We start from the raw sequence: 17,368 nt of genomic DNA on the forward strand, positions 1-17,368 counted from the left end.
TTTTAAGTTCATAAAAAAAAAACAGATTATCAAACCGAAAGGCCGAAAACAAAACAAGGCAACATGAAAATTGTAATCAGGCCCTTGAAAAGCATACTGCCAACATTGCCATCTCTTTCCCAAACAACAAATACAAAATACTCCAATATTATTTTTAGCAACATAGCAATTGTAACAGCTTAAATATGGATCACAGCCATAGTTTTTAAGATAATCATTATCTCTGGTGCTAATTTATAAACCTAATGCCTGTATCAGTAACTAATCTACAAGTGTGAAAAGAATGAACAAGATAGTCAGAAAATGATCACGGCGACTTGCCTCGCATGACAGAGTTCCCAGACATTTTCAAGAAACTCAGTTCTGCTTGGAGTCATCTTCTACAGGGTCTATATAGTACAGCGCTCCCAAACAAATAAGGAAATCTGTGAGGATAAGTCCCACCACATCAAAAACATATTTTGGAGCAAACAATCCCCATACCTGCAAGGAAGTTGTTACTTCTTAGTTTTAACAAGTCACAACAAATGCAGATAGGATTACTGAAAAAAATGTGTCATCATTACCATCAAATGCCGTCTTTGTATTGTAACACATAGCACCATACAGGCAACTGAACTGGTGACGATAAATCCATATATCAAATATATCTGACCATATGAAATAATTGATCAGCAACCGACAAAAACTGCAAATCTGATTCCATGAGATTAGGGTGTATAACTATACTTTGCAAATGGTTCAACTAACCTGAGATAATTGCGCTGATAAGGAGAGTTTGGTTTCCTTTTTCTGATTAATCGAATGTCTTTGAGAAACCAGAAGGGGAAGACCAAATATTGGCAGGAGGTGAGAAAAACCAAATGTGTCAATAGCTAGAAGAATTGCTTGTCTCACAAGCTTGAACTCATCAAACCTGCAAATGCAATTAAAAGCAGAGCAATCTTGTAAATTTGCTTGATTAATGATCAGGTTTTCTGTATAGGGAAATATGCATGTAATCTTAATTCCCCCAGACTCTTGAGCATCACATGCATGAGATAGTTGGCTCAGTCCCATCTCCTTCTCTTCTCTGTGCAATTATGCATGCCAGTTTTAATAATATGTTTGCAAGTTGCAACACAGCGCAGAGTTCAGAAGTCTACTTACCCTACAAATGCTGCACCATATCGAAGGCCATCAAACGCACACCTGTATGAAATTTAACACAGCAGTAAGTTTTCTCATATTGGGTACAAGTACCAAAAAAGCATACAGCTTATTGTGATTTCTATTTAGCTTGAGTAGACTCTTAAAATAAAGCCATCTCAACAAGCCTTCATATCCTTACCAGTGACCACTGCAGAAAAAGAGAACAACTGCAAGAAGGCTCCACTGAGTTGTAGGAAGAGAATAGAAAGAAATATTGCTCGAAGTGCCATCTGTAGCAGCTTGCCACAAGTTCTCCAATCTGAAGATGCAATATGCTGGAAAGAGGCAGAACAAAGAAAAATAAAAAGGAATTAGAAAATTATTATGATGAACGACTATGTTAAATCAGAGTATTCTCCTCTAATTCAAAATATTAAGCACTTTAAGCGATCCCTTTCAATCCAAAACTGAGTAATTTAACAATATCAGTGCTACGCCAGAAGTCTACCATATGGTATCAATATAAAATTAAAGGTTACTTGTAATATCAATGCAATGTCCTATCCCTTTTCTAGATATTTTAACTATTTATCTGAAATCCTAATACAAAAAACGACTTGCTAAAGGCTTTGCTAAATTTGACAGGTTTGACTTTGCTAAAGGCTACATAAGGACATGGCATAAGCACCTGCGCCAACAGTTGTTAAAGCAACAACAGATCCTTGTTTCCCAGACAGCAGTATGATTGCAGAGCTCCATGCACTTAACATAGCAATTGTCCTACTAGCAAGGTCATTTTGATGATACAGGGTCCTCTTTCTAATCAACAACTGATTTATAACTAAAACCACCAGTTGGACGATCCCAACAGCATATATTACCCGAGGAATGTGACTTCTTCCAATATATTGAAGTGTGACAGAAAGATTTAGAAGTTCACTATCCAGGATCCAGTGTGATGCAATCAGTGCATAACACAAGATGCTTCCTGAAATAACATACTTTTGGACCCTCTGACAAGAGTTACTGCGAATGTATTTGAGCAACAGATATGCTAACGAAAACAGAGCCAGCATAGACACAATTGAAGATAGATAGATCCAAAACGGATGATCACGCGCAATCCCAAGAATTGATGATATACTAGACAAGTTAGTAGCCTGCTTTGATAGCCCAGATTCCATTATAAATCTGAGTGCAGTGACCAACAGTAATAATGAAGCTGTCTGCAAATAAATGAAACAAGAAGAATCAGCATCCAAGGAACTTGCCTATTTCAAATGAAAATGAGAAGAACAACCAAGTCACAAGTCAACAACAAGAAATTGACTTACTTCTAATAGCATATTTGCCTTCTTAAATGAATTGCGCAACTCGAAGATGACAGATGTACCCAAGAAAAATAAGGCAACTTTCCCTTCTTCCACTGAATAACACAATGAAGTAAACTACATCTATGTCAAGAATTCAAGATAATCTGCTGCAACAAATCACAGAAAATAAGGATTGGAACTTACATATAAAACTATTTGAAAGGAAACTGCTCGCTCTTATGATGACTGCGAACATTGAAAAAACTAAACCAACAGAAGCCTGAGGACATCTAGTAGACAGAGAAGACTCATAAAACGTGTCCACTCTCTTGATAGCCACTACTTGTACAAGAAGTGAAAGAAAGATAATGCTCAAGCCAACCACCATGAGCTTCAGATTAAACTCCGTCCATTTGGAGCGAGCAAGCCCAATAACACTGTCAAGAAATTGTGCATACATGTCAATCTGCTTCTTAATCGCAGAGAATGATGAAGGACAACTTTCATTCATGTGGGACAGTGAACCTTTCACAACATGCATCCAGTTCTCCTGTGCTACAGAATACATCTCTGCCACATGCAACAAATCCTCAGAAGGGAATCCAATGACAGATGAAGCTGAGTACACATCAATATATCTCTTCACCTACATAAGTAAAAAGGCATTTCATTCCAGGATCTAAAGGAAAATGGAAAAAGATGGGCAATATGAAGCATTGAAACACATGATCAAGCAAATTCCCAAAGCCTAGAGGACTGTGCAAAATTTCTCTTCCAACTAAGAGAAATGAATATAGTACATTCAAGTACTTCGTATTAATTCATGGCACAATTATGGCATCACGCTTACGAAGAAGACAACACACAAGGAAAATTGATAATAACAAATTTTAGTTACCATGCACTAAACAAACCTAAGGGTATTGGGAAACCACGTTTTTATTATACTTCACAAAATAGATGCTTCAATCTTGCTACAGTAATCTAGGTTTCTATCATAGATAGGAGAAGTTAGTTCAAAGAGACGAGAAACAACACACCAAAAGAAGGATAAGTGGTCAAAACACAGAATCTAGGGGAAACAAAAAGCTTTTAGGATGACCATTCCTCTCAATTCCATGGACCTCATAATCAGCATTCAACTTCCAGAATATAACTGCTCATATCCAATTCTCCTTTGGGCAAACATATTCTTTCAGCCTATTTGTATAACTTTACGCAAGTTCTCCTAACCACGTAGACAAAATGGCCCTTTGGAAAAGTATCTCCTCAACCCTCCAAAAAGGATATATAAGCAGTCATATAGCCAACATCTCTTTCCAGACTTTGTGGCACAGGTAATAGTGTAGAACACCAACATGCGTATGACTTGTTAGAGCTGTTACCTCTGTTTATTTATGATACTCCATATGACAGATAGTGTATGCATGCAATGTGTAGATAGAGTTCTAAAAAAATGTTTTCTTCCCCATTCTATTTCTTGTCTTCTTGATGTAGAGGCTTTTAAAAAAAACATAAGCATATTTGATCTGCACTAGACTCTCAACCTTTGGTAATAGGCATTTAATAGTGTAATCCAGGTTTCCTTTCATTTTTGTCAACATCCTTACCTTCTTTACATTTTCTTACTTTTACAATGTTGAAATAGATGAACTCATTTATTACCCCACCCTTGAGAAAGGCTTACCATACCCTTGGAAAAAAAGATCCCTAGATACCTATACATATATCAGTGACACCACTCTACTGCAATCAAAACCTAGGTTGCCACTATAGCCACCCTCTTCGGTTTTGAGTCTGTTTCACTGCCAGTAGTATAATGAGCATCCACCGGAAATGATTGTTGAGACAATCTTGCCTTGTCTATCCAATTTATATGACCAACAAATTTTAAACTAAGTTTTAGATGGAATTGACACAAACACCCTCTCACCATATGTCAACAGAGCGAAGACATTAGTCAAATTTCAGTTAAACCACCAACTCCAAATACAATTTCACAAAAAGCACGTGGAAAAAGAAATTGGCATAGAAGGGAATCAGATAGAAACCATCTACCTGCCAAGCATTGACGCAAAGAGCATTAACATAAGGTTGCATCCATCTCATTATGTTTGAGTCATTCTCATGACCTTCCACCTGAATACCTTGAGAAAGAAAATCACCAGCACCTAGAGAATACAATTGTGGATTTACGCGCCCGATACTGGAGAGGGATCCAATCAGAGGAAAAGCAATCAGATCAAAGTCAATAGAAGAATAATGCGGAAAGTGCCTATAAGGTCATAACATAGCAATAAACAAGCACCTATCACAAACTTAAAATTTATGCATTCTGATTGCTGACTACTATTATGATGACGAAAAATAAATGATACCTCTCATAAAACTTAAATTTTCAGTCAGACAGACATATATTATATATGGTTAAACTACAGAAAACGATCAGTTACACTGATAGTATAATCAAATATATTTGGAGCTACTAAACCTTAACTCTCTCTTGCATCAGCTCATCAGCTACATAGAAGGCGAAAATAAGCTAAACTAGCAGGATGGACAAAACCATGTTCACGCAATCATAATCATACATCAAGTCAGGATTTAGGTATTCAAATGAAAAAATAGCCCTGCATCAAGTGTTCCATGCTAAGATATTCTAGTGACTTTCAACAATGTTCATCTATATGCAGCTTCTATCATATCAGCATGCCATGAATCCAGAAGAGGAGAAGAAAACATGGATTCGCATTTTAGAGATATTTTGGAAAGGTACAAGTATAACTTGTTGTGCTCCCTAATTTTTTCATCATTCCAACTTTCCAAGGAGTCCCTGAAAGGATATAAATTTTGGTTGGTTCTCCACCTTTCCTTTTAATTTCTTGCTCAATAAGTTCATCTACTTTAACTGTTTTCCAAAGTTACTAGAAAATCTAAGCCCTTAACAAAGAACGTTGGACACAGTCCTCATCAAGATAGATGAAACCACACAACACAGAGAATTAGAAAGACAAATATGATACAAATCCTGCAATCAATAGATATTTATGCATGTGGACTGCAACAGAACATAAAATTCTGTCCATTTCAAAGACTAATATGAAATCTCAGTAGCGCCCCGTAAAGATAGTCATTTATTTGCTCTTATTTTAGACTTTACCAAAGCCAATCCTTCTTTAATTATAGAATATAGATTTCTCCTTTAGGCTTTATTTGGTTGGGAGAAATTGGATGGAAAAGAAAAGAAAGGAAAGGAAAAATAACGTTTCTTATATTTGGTTCAAGAAATTATATGGGAAGTGGAAGGAAATAAAGGGAATTGGAAGGAAAGCTCCCTGTATAAAAGTTTTACTTTCCTTTCCTCCCAAAATTGGAGGAATTTGGAAGGAAAGAAAAAATTAAGTCTGTCAAATAAAATATTAAATCTTAAACTCACGTTTTTTCTTTCCTTCCCTTCCCTTCCCTTCCTTTACTAATGTTGTACCAACCATGGGATTCCTATCATTTTCATTTATCGTACCAAACATGGGAAAATATATTTTATTTCCTTTCCTTTCTCTTCCTTTCTCTTCCCTTCCTTTCTCTTCTCTTCCCTTCCTTTACTAATATTGAACCAAATAGGGCCTTAGTTTGACTAAAATCATAATGATTTTTGTCTACATCATGTGTCACACAAAAGACCATCAATATAGACAGCAAGTGGTAAGAAGATGCACTATAGAGAAGAAGCTGAGAGGAGATTAATACTGCACCTTCCGAACGGAAAAGGTACACCGAGCATTGCCGACATAGTTACTGCAAAATCAAGCTGCAAATAGTAAATCAACTAAGCGCTCAAAAAATTATAATTACATGGTAAAGGACATTATATGACTTTCAGTAATGCACACTAACCTGCTCAACAGTGCCAACGCATAGAGGCTTTGCATCCTGAAAATTTAAACTGCACTTAGTTTTTTTTCCAACAAACTTCCTACACTAACAGCAACACCCCACCCCCCTTGGACACCCACAAACCTCTGTCCGAACAGCATGAAGAAGTCGTATAACCGCCAGTTAAGAAAAAGCAATTACAAAGATAATAAGCAAAACTTAAGATGTACTGCAGAGATGGACACAACACCGGTCATGTAATATTGCCATTCTCTTTCTTTTTTTCTTTCTTTTATTTCCCATCTCATGAAGCTTAAACTCGACAAACAGGTAAGTGCATAATGAAGAAACAAAATACCGCATTTAATCCACAAGAAACTGAATCAAGCTCAGGTGGCAATGAAAATGTGGCATTCTTGAAACTCATGGCGAAGATTGATGTTTCAACCTGCATGATATTATGCATATTAGCTATACAACATTTTGATTAGCTACATAAACAAACTCCATATTAAGCAAATTCCAGTTTCTACTGGGGAATGAATATCATTTCTTATTGTGAAATAAACACACTATATTTCAGTGCTGAAAACAAATTGATCGTATCCCATGATTCACACCTCCTCTGGGCTTCCACCACCATGGTCGCCATTCAGTGTTTGGCCATGATCACCCATCACAACCAAAAGTGTATTCTCATGGAGGCCACCTGGTTCAGATTGGCTCGTTAATGCTTCAACAACTTCCTAAGAGAAAAAGCACAGAAAATCAAGGGGGTTAGGGGGGAAAGAACTCAAGAAGCCTTAAACAAGACTCACTAAAAATTCAAAGGAGCTTCATTATAAGAGCAATGATGAAAGACACATTGGTTGTTGGTGAACTATCCCTAAACCACCTAACTAACCATTAAATCAAGTAAAGTGATAAGAGCGAAATCCACAGAGAATGACTTACCAGACGCCGAATTCATGAACTATAACAAGCTAATTTGAAAGGAAATATGGATTTGGAAAGTGTGCTACTTGATTAATTAACTAAATCCACTAAGATGATTAAGGATAACTAAATAAAGACAAGTGCTAGGGAAACAGGGATTAGACACCAACTAAACATGGATCGAGCTAATAGGGTATTACGGAGGGGAATGAAGCGTTTCATTATCTTCTTTGAACCATTATTGAGCACCTAAAATAGATTATAGGATCAATTAATTGAAACATGAAGGAAAGGATAAACGGCATGAAAGGAATCTCAGCCTAAAATTCCCCTTGCAACTCACATTAAGGCATCATCAAAGAATAGATTATGCGATCACAATCCTCGTCAATCACATATAATTTTAACCTTAAAAGCCATACCAAACCCATCTTGCAAACTTTGACTATTCAAACCATCCAAAGATAACAACTAATGCTCTTGTGGAAGTTTCTGAAGATATAATGAAAAATCATGTAAACTTTTTATGTTATCTCTTCTTTAGCAATCTTTCTTTTGTTAGCTTTAATGATCAAATGATTGGATTTGTTATGATTTAATTATAATGATAATTAAATTATCAGAACTTTGTTATCTTCCGCACCCATTTTTATCATCACACTCAAACCTTCAATTCTTTTTTTGTTTTTGTGCTATATAAACTTGTGATGTTTTGGAACTAGCATAAAAGAAAAGAAGCAAGGCAAGTAACACGATGTAAAACGAAAGAAAAGAGGGGGGGAAATAAACTTTGATTTTTGAGGGAAATATAGCACCAAAAACATGAAAGAGGGGAATGGGCTAAGCTAGAAAAAACAAGCAAAAGGAAAGGAAATAGGAGATTAGGGGAGGGGGTAAGGGAATGATATAGAAAGTAAGAAATACAAGATGGTCAGAGTGACATAAATTTCAGTCATCAAGAGACCAAGGAACAATTGAATCTCCGTCCGTTGAGTTAAATTGCAAGTGGCTTCCTCACCCATAAAGCTTCATTGAATTGCATGCTTTCGCAAAGCAAGAAACTAAAAAAGCTTTTTTCACTGTTCATATGTTAGAATGAAACTGAATATTTTAAGAAAAATATTCACAGTAACCCAAAATTAGGAAGCTAAACAAACAATTGCACATCTCTCAGTCTATCACATTACATTTCTCTGAACGTAGATATCTCGTACAACAGTTAATGTATTGCAAAACAGTCTCTTTATGCTGTCATAACGTAACAAACTGGTTTGATTTGAGAGGGGGGGGGGGGGGGAGTACTAAACTGACCTCCACTATACTGTTATACTGCTCCAACTTCTGTATCATAGGCATCGTATTGACCCCAAAAATATGCCCAGCATGATCCTGATACAGATAAAGCTCCAAAATTCATATGTTGCATTGGTGATACATATAAGTAAGGAACTAGACCCCATACAGGGAAAGACTGAAACTCCAGGATGACAAATTGACAATAGTATAAAACTTTTGTATAACCTTCCAACGTGGAAAAAGGTAAGTCCATACCTCACCCTACCTTAAGTATAGAATTACAATAGGTATGCACATGAGCTTATAGATTAATCCAGAACAGAGAAAAAGGGAGGATGGTATCTTCAAAGAGATGCTCCCTGGATGATATCTTAGCCTGAACATATTTAGAAAGGCAAGATGCCCTTTTTACATGGAAAAGGGCAGAGATTGTCAAACTTCTGACGATCTCACATCGTGCAGCCAAGTTTCCTCTTCTGTTAGAAACTATATTTTTGTGTTTGAAGATGATTGGCAACTGAAGTTCTTTAACTAGTATCAGAGAAAATTCAACAAAAATTTATTGTTGTAAAAACAAAAAGAAAAAAGAAAAACTCATTAACATCTTAAATCTTAAAATAGCTTATAACTCAGCCTTGCAATAAGTACTATATCCATTATCTAATACGGAGTATCAATCTACGAGAGACTTGTTCCAAAAGGATCTTTTCAGGTCACTTAATCAAGTAAAGATTCTGCAATTGTAGAAGGCAGTATAATGATTATATATTAAAGCAATTGTTCTGTCATGCAGTTAATAACTTAATATGCATCATTCTTCCCCAAGTTTTCATTGAGGATAGCAGATTCGCAGCAAGTACTTTTCTCAACATTTTTAGATCCTACTTCTAGTTTCTATATAGTTTCCTTATGGCAATAATACATCATATCCCTAAGAACATTCCTTGATTACCCAGTCCGCCTGTAAGAATCACAAGCCCCTTACATCAGCGTTTCCCATAAAGAAAACCCCAACCATTACACATTTACACCGCGTCAAAACCTTCTAGAAGAAAGAGACAAGAATTTTAAACATAAGCACCATCCGCAATATGATCAATTGTCCGTTTCAATTAATCTGAAATGCAGGAAAAACATCAGATGTTTGTACATATTACTCGTGTGTGGATCAAGGATTGGAGTGATTGACTCCTGTAATTTCAGAAAGATCAATGTAGTGTTACTAAATTGCAGTTTGTATTTCCCATAAATACCCAGATATCCAAATTTGTAATTTGAAAGGTGTACTTTGTACGAAAATTGACTTTAAGAGTCAGAGTAATATAGCATCAAGTGCCATAGTTTCAGAATTGTACAACATCCTTCCAAGATAATCGAGTCATAATATAATTTGCGATGCAGCAAAGTACTCTTCATTTTCAAAGGGTCAAAACTGCAGTAAATAAATAAAATAACTAGTGTGTTTCATTGCCACCTGTGGATAACAAAAGGCTTATGAATGAAAACAAAAGAAAGGCTACACACGCCTTAACGGGGAATCGACCTAGTGCCCACCTTCACGAACCCAAAATATACAACCAAACACAAGCTTTAACTCCATCAGAAACCCGGAAAAAAAAAAAAAAAAAAAAAAAAAAAAAAAAAAAAGGAAATGCTCAACTGCACATCATAGCCCATAAAATCCCTCATGTCATTAGATATTACATCTCTATGCTTTTTGAAGAAAAGCCTTTCCCTAAAGCCTTATATTTACCTCATCAATGTCCTAACCTTCTTCCTCTACGTCCACCATAGATGCCCACTAGATATAAGATCCAATAGCAGATTTTCCAACATTAGATAGCTGTCATTCTCATCCATATGGAGCTCCTTTAAGGGGTTTCCTTATAAAAAAAATGCAATCTTCTATCTAATCACCCTTCCATCCTCCACTTAACATAACATCTTCTCCTTACCCGCCCTTCCGTCCTTCTATCTAATCACCCTTCCATCCTCCACAAAATAACTGAATGAACAACATGGAATTTTGTTTCCCTCTATGCCCAAATTTCAGCATATTCCTTAAACTACTCTCTATAAGAGGCAAGTAAAAAAAGTTGAACTTGAGACAAGCGTCTTCTGAAAACTCTTCTTTTTGCCAACCATAAGTGTGAAATTTGCACAGATAGTCATTAATTATTTGTTCCCTGTGAAATCCTGTCTTCACTCTGAAATTTTTTACGAATACAAAATGTCTGAATCATCTAACGCCTCTAACAGAAACAGCACCTGACTGCACAAGTGCACAATCCATCCAAGCATGCCTAAGTTCCGGAATAAGTTCCATTCTCATCTGTCAGTACAAAAAGGCCTCTGAAGTCAATATTTGAATCCTGGCTTACCACAGACGTTCCTTAATGATTGAAGGGTATTCTCATGTTCTACCTCCCATTCTCTACCCCCAACCCTGCTCCTCTCTTTTTGTGACCTATCCAACTTTATCTTCAACAGACGGGTATTACCATTGAACAAACCTTCTCTATGTCTACAGAACCTTAGTTACCAAATTACAAAAGCTCCAAATGATTTTTGGCTGGTCCTCACTTCAAACCCTTTCGGGAATACCTCTCTTGGCATCCATCATTTTCTGGTTCAGGAGTCTGCACCATTTCTTGAACCAAATTAAAGACAAAATTTTTCTCTGTTCAAAATCAGAACTGGCTCAGTGTCATCTGTGAAAATGCCTAACTGACTAAGTTAAACTCCTTTCTGCAAACCAATATGATATACTCCCTTGGTTCCTTAATGTTCTACTCACTTACCATCCATGAGTCAAAATTAACAAAAAAATTCCATATTTTATGCCTAAGAAAAAATATTATCATTTAGGATCTTGTTAGATTCGTCAAAACGTGTATATTTGAAATATCAAATTTTCATAATTTTTACTATTACATAATCTGAGATACTAATGGAACAAAATGTGCAGTGGAGACCGCGAAAAATGAGAGTAGAACATTAAGGAACGGTGGAAGTATGAACAAATGTCAAATGTCTGAGCTGCAGTAGAATAACCTTCAACAAATTAGCATATATCCACGAAGACCGTAATAGGATGTAAGTCCTAATTACATAAAAAAGAATACGAAGAAAAAAAGACAACTAGAAAACTGTAGACTCCTCTACACAGGGATTGATCATACAGATTATCTTCTTAATAATATTCACATGACCCAAGATAACATATTAAAGTAAACTTTAATTTGTAGAATAAGGGACAACTTACCACTCCAAGGAAGTGTGCAATCAGCACATCCCAATTCCCATCATGAAGTGATGGTATCAGGTGCTCGATACACCCATTGTCAACCTAATTAGTGTTAATAAAAGTTAGTGGCCGCCCAATTACAAACTTGCATGATATAATAAATTAAGCAAGACATACCGTATCCAGATCTTTAACATTGAAGGAAGGATAGGGGAAGGATTTCTCAAAATGGTGAGGAAACAGTTGCAACCATGTATCATCGCCCATCATTACAACTCGCTTTCCATTTTCCACTAACTGCATCAAGTCCACAGAGAAATGAATGGTAAGGATAAAATAAAGCGAACCTATATGTTTTGTAACTTCTTAATGTGAGAGTAAGTAAAGAAGAGCTAGCTACTAGGCTCCCCATCATAAAAGGTCAAGCACAATTGGTGTCTAGGGATATTGATAAGTGATAACAAGACCAACCTAAGCCTAATCGCCTATCATTAGTAAGATGACCCTAACTTGAAGAATATGACACCAAAATCTGAGCTTGGGTATTGGTGATGGAAGGCTACAGTCTTATCAACTCAACTAATTTTAGTTACAATCTAAAACTATACACCAGAGAAATAAACAGGAGGGGGGGGAGAGGGACAATAAAAAATAAAAAGCAAGAGAGAAGTATTGTAATTCGCCTTTCCCCCTTCATACCTCGGGTGGGTTACGTGAAACTACTTCTAATGAAAAACTAGGCTAACCACATAAAAGATAAATACTAAATACAAAGATGAAACTAAATAGAAAAATAGAAAACAAAACCTGGTGAATAAAGTTATCCTCAACGATCGCAGGAGCACCAAAACTATTTCCCACATCTATGAAAGTTGGTAATCCGCCAGTTGTCAAGCCCTAGATAAAAGCAAAGAACCAAAATGGCGGTAAGCTAAAATTCCTAATGAAAGAAATAAAATTCAATAATTTGAATAGAGTAGATATCAATTCCAAGGCGATGCATTCCTACAAAAAGACCATATGATAGCACACATGTGTTCCACTAGATTTTTTATAAGATAAACATCCTTGAAAAACCACAATAAAATCTAAGCAAAAGCATGCCAGGTCAACTCTGTTTAATACCAAATTTACCAGAAGCAAAAACATTATTGCAAACAGAACGTAAAATACATAACAACTTCCATCCCATATCCTTCTGTTATAAGTCAACAGCTATTCTACATTTGGAAACTCGAAATCAAATAGGTACACTATAAAAGTGACTCTGTACAAGTAGACTGAGTTTGCAATGGAGAAGTGACTCTGTACAAGTAGACTGAGTCCGCAATGGAGCAGAAGAAGCAATAAATGCAGCCAGATTGCAGTAAAATTATGTCAAAGAAGAGTGAATAAAGTCAAATAGTCAGCCATCAACAAACACATCTGTTTTCAATCCTGCATATGCAAGCTGTAAATCTTGAAATTAAAAAAGAACCTATTGCTGAAAGAAGCTCATAAAGGGAGGATATCTTTCTCCATCCCTTCACGTTTATCATTCAGCATTTCAGCTTTAATAAAAAAAAATAGTCATTGCCATTAAAATCGTAGAAGGGTATGGTTTCAGTAAAAAATAACTAAAATAGTATTGCCATATTTTTACCGTCATTCAATTCAAGTAAGGACATCTGGCAAAATCCAAACATAAACCATTGTTTTGTAATGACAAGTCTGACAACTTTCTTGTGACATTCGATAAAATTCCAACAGAAGCCTTCTTCCTATGGCAGGAACATTTCAGCATAGTTCCCGTTTTTACTATGACAAATTTTATTTACAATTCTATTTTTGAGTAAGAGATAACTCCTCTCTCCACCACGTCAACCCTCTTTCTCTCTCCATTCCAACACATTTGCTTACTTTTTCTCTCTCTCTATCCACTCCATTTTTTCATTCTACTTTATTTACTATTCCTAGTTTCCATGACAACTCTAAGTGTGAAAAAAACGAGGGATGGAGTGAGTAGAAGGGAAGCCAATAAATTAATCATGAAGTGCCATTAAAGAGACAGCATACAATAATCAACAATAAAAGATGCTATTATCTTCACCTTCAAACGTTGTAAACTAGTTGTAGGTGGATCAGCGATGGCTTTGAAAATCCTGGCTGATGACCCCGCCTCAGCTGCCAGCTTTTGTATTGCTTTTAACTTGTCCATCCATGGTTTCTTCTCTGCAACAAGATGTAGCTATCATTTAGTAATTAGTAGAGTACACAAGACTATCCATAACTGAATCAAAATGTTAAAGATGAATTAGCTAGAGAACAACAGCTCGTAGAACAATCACAATTGTATACTCTGTACAATTGTACATTCTTTATGTTGTTAAATTTCACAAGGATAAAAAACAGCAAGACCGAGAAATACAAGATCCCCACCAAAGTAAATCTTATACTTCCTCCAACAACAAATAATAGTCACAACAAATTCCCCTAGCTGCGTACAATGATAGTGATTAATAATTTGAACACAATTAAACTTTACATATCCAAGTGGAACTATACACAAGAACCGCCGTTGCATTTCAAGTTTCCAAAACAACAATACCTTAAGCCAATGCAACGGTCGTGGGCCACGTGGCATGTTATAAAAGTTACACGACCATAAATGAGACGATATATAAGCTTCTTGCCAATCCAATTTGGCACCAACTTCTTTGGAACTGAGTAACAAAGTTATGTTTTGGGGATTTTCGGGCATTATGAGAAATTGAGAATTATGTCTTATGATTTATTGTTTGTTTATGTAATACGAAAACTTAATCAAGTGCCCAAAAATGGTAAATATTACTACTATTTTGGACAGAAAGAGTATTTTTACAGCTTCTCTCAGGTCTAAACAAGTTTCCCAGACAAACTCGAAATAAATTAAACACAAATAATGAAATAACACAAAAGTTCCAGTGTAAGGATTTGCAAAAGTACTTCAAGCAAACAAAAAAAATTCCCATATTGAAAGAAATGGAAGGTTATAACATATGAACAAATGCCAGGCCAAAGAAATTCAAACAAATTAACCAAATTAACAAAATATAGACCTAAAGTCCTTCATACATTACTGATTAGTGAATAATGATCAAAACAACGATTAAACAAACGTCATTTCCACAACTGAGAAATAATTACAATCAGAAACTACTAACCTGGAAAAAAGCTACTCGGCGCAACAAAATCAAACCTGAAAAAACCAAAAATAACCTCAAAAATTGACAAAATCACAGCTAAATCCAATACAATTGAAATCAATTCGCCGTAATTACCTCAAGGCATCGAATACGATAATGACGAGGCGGTCGACGGCCGGTTTAGTCCAGCAAGTCGCATTACTCTCTTGAGCAGGAGCCGAGGACGAAAACGACGACGGAGACGTAGACGAATCGATTGATGAAGAATCGAAGCAAGGAGAGTGAGAAACATCAGAGCAATTGCTGAAATGAGGGAGTTCAGTGCGAGTGAGAAGAAACCCTCGAGTGAAGAGGAAGATTGCGAGGCAATGGATGAAGAGTATGAAGAAGAATGGCCATACTAATTGTAACTTGGTTGCTTTGGATCGCGTTTTCCGCGCCATTTTTGTGGGTAATCAATTTCTAGTAGGAAGCATCGAGTTGGGAAACTCCGGGAAAACTCAGGCTGCAAACATCAATGGAGTTCGTCTAGTTTTGAAGATTTTAAACGACGACTGAATGCTGATGTTTTTTCAAAGAGTGGGCAATTTTCTATGTAGACTAGTTATAGGCACGCGTGTTGAGACTTGAGAGTGTCTGCTAATAGCAACACCAATGGTTCAAAAACGACTTGCTCACAAAAAATAATGAGACCATTGTTACAACAATGACCTAAGCAGTTGTTAAAATCTGTTGTAGTTATTTTGGGTTACGTAAGCTCAAAAAATATATAATTCAAATAAATAAATTATTTAAATTAAATGTTATAGGGGCTACAAGTAGCATTGTAGCCTACCAATGTGAAAATTAGTAGTTTTAATCGATTGTAGTTAGAAATTTGATGTGGCAAACTTAGCCACAACATCTTGTAGCTCATCATTGAAGTTGCTCTAAGAGATTAGAGTTTTGATTATTAAGGCCTCATTTGTTATTATTTTTTGTTTTTTATTTTTCTGAAAATTAAAAATTAAAAATGAAAAAATGAAAATCATAAAAAGCACTCACTCCGTATTTATTTAAGAGATACACTTGTCTTTCCGTCCGTATTTATTTAGGAGATACACTTCTCATTTTTAGTAACTTATCAACCCAACCATCTAATTAAATAATCTATCTAATATATCCTATATCTCACCACCCTATTAAACAAATAATTTCAGAACTACACTCCACCCACACCCCTCTAAAATGACATGGTCCCCACTTGTTTTACTTATTAAAATATCTACCCCAACCACACTTGTTTTATTATTTTATTTCATTCAATTCTTCTTCTTAATACCCGTGTCGGTCAAGTGTATCTCTTAAATAAATATGGAGGGAGTAGTTTTTAATTTTTTGTTGCCCGATTTTAAAAATCAATATGAGTTGATTATTATAGGTATGCAAAGTTTTAAGTTCATAATTCAACCTAATGCATATGTCTTTTTTGAAAATCAAAAAAACAAAACAGAAAACTGGCAATGATGCCGAATGGTGTCTAAGTTGTTTGATTTTATTTTATTTTTTTAATTAGATAATACGAAGGACATTATTGAACCTTACACTTGAGTCACTCAAACATTTTGCTGTTGATATGGCTCGATCAAATGACATCTAAGGCACTCATTCTCTCCCCAAAGTTATTGTATAATTAATAAATCTTGAACACACTCATTTAATTATCATACATAGTATGTAATTTTCGTTCTACTACGTAGTACACATTTTATATGAGTGATACACTCATTTGACCAAAGTATTCGACATACTAATATGCTGATTTGATCAAAAGATTGAGTAATACATTTTTCATTACTAAAATAATGATTTGACTAAAATATTGGCAAAAATAATTTTTAGCAAATTGTTATTATGTGGCATATATGATTTCCATTATCTACAAACAAATACTCCCTTCGTCCCTTAATACTCGCACCGGTTTGACCGGTGCGGAGTTTAAGACATTTGAATTGACTTATTAATTTAATTGTGTTAGTTGATAGTGGAGTATTTTTTTAATATTGTTAGTGGGAAATGTGTAAGGGATGGGGAGTGGTGAGTGGAGGATGTGAATTTTTAAATAATTTTTTGTAAAGAATAGGGGTGTAGGTGGGGTAGTAGGTAAGTGTGAGAAATAATATAATATTGATAAAATTTTCCATTTATAGAAGCGGTGCAAGTATTAAGGGACGACCCGAAAAGGAAAACGGTGCGAGTATTAAGGGACGGAGGGAGTATATTTTTCATGTATAAACCGTTAATAAAAAAAGGATAAAAATAAAAATAATAAATAAAGAGATTTTTTAGGAAGTTTTGGCGGGAAAATTAAATTTTTACATCAGAAAGTGACACTTGTCACTCCTAGTGTTTGTTTTAGTACTAGTATA

General features: G+C 35.5%; 1 protein-coding gene across 1 annotated transcript; it reads right to left on the minus strand.

Annotated features, from left to right (window-relative positions):
• Positions 1–70: 70 nt before the first annotated feature.
• Positions 71–15,553, minus strand: LOC110778258 (uncharacterized). Its single transcript, XM_021982834.2, has 20 exons — positions 15,096–15,553; positions 14,979–15,013; positions 13,886–14,007; positions 12,604–12,693; positions 11,974–12,093; positions 11,815–11,898; positions 8,565–8,642; positions 6,938–7,063; positions 6,676–6,765; positions 6,339–6,374; positions 6,197–6,252; positions 4,503–4,650; positions 2,649–3,090; positions 2,466–2,557; positions 1,820–2,357; positions 1,331–1,466; positions 1,150–1,191; positions 751–916; positions 567–650; positions 71–483 (listed from the first exon to the last, which is right to left on the minus strand). The coding sequence occupies exons 1-20, from the start codon at positions 15,401–15,403 to the stop codon at positions 358–360; spliced, it is 2,919 nt and encodes a 972-aa protein (XP_021838526.1). The 5' UTR covers positions 15,404–15,553; the 3' UTR covers positions 71–357.
• Positions 15,554–17,368: the final 1,815 nt, after the last annotated feature.

This window comes from Spinacia oleracea, chromosome 6, assembly GCF_020520425.1.
Source record: "Spinacia oleracea cultivar Varoflay chromosome 6, BTI_SOV_V1, whole genome shotgun sequence".
Classification (NCBI taxonomy): domain Eukaryota; kingdom Viridiplantae; phylum Streptophyta; class Magnoliopsida; order Caryophyllales; family Amaranthaceae; genus Spinacia; species Spinacia oleracea.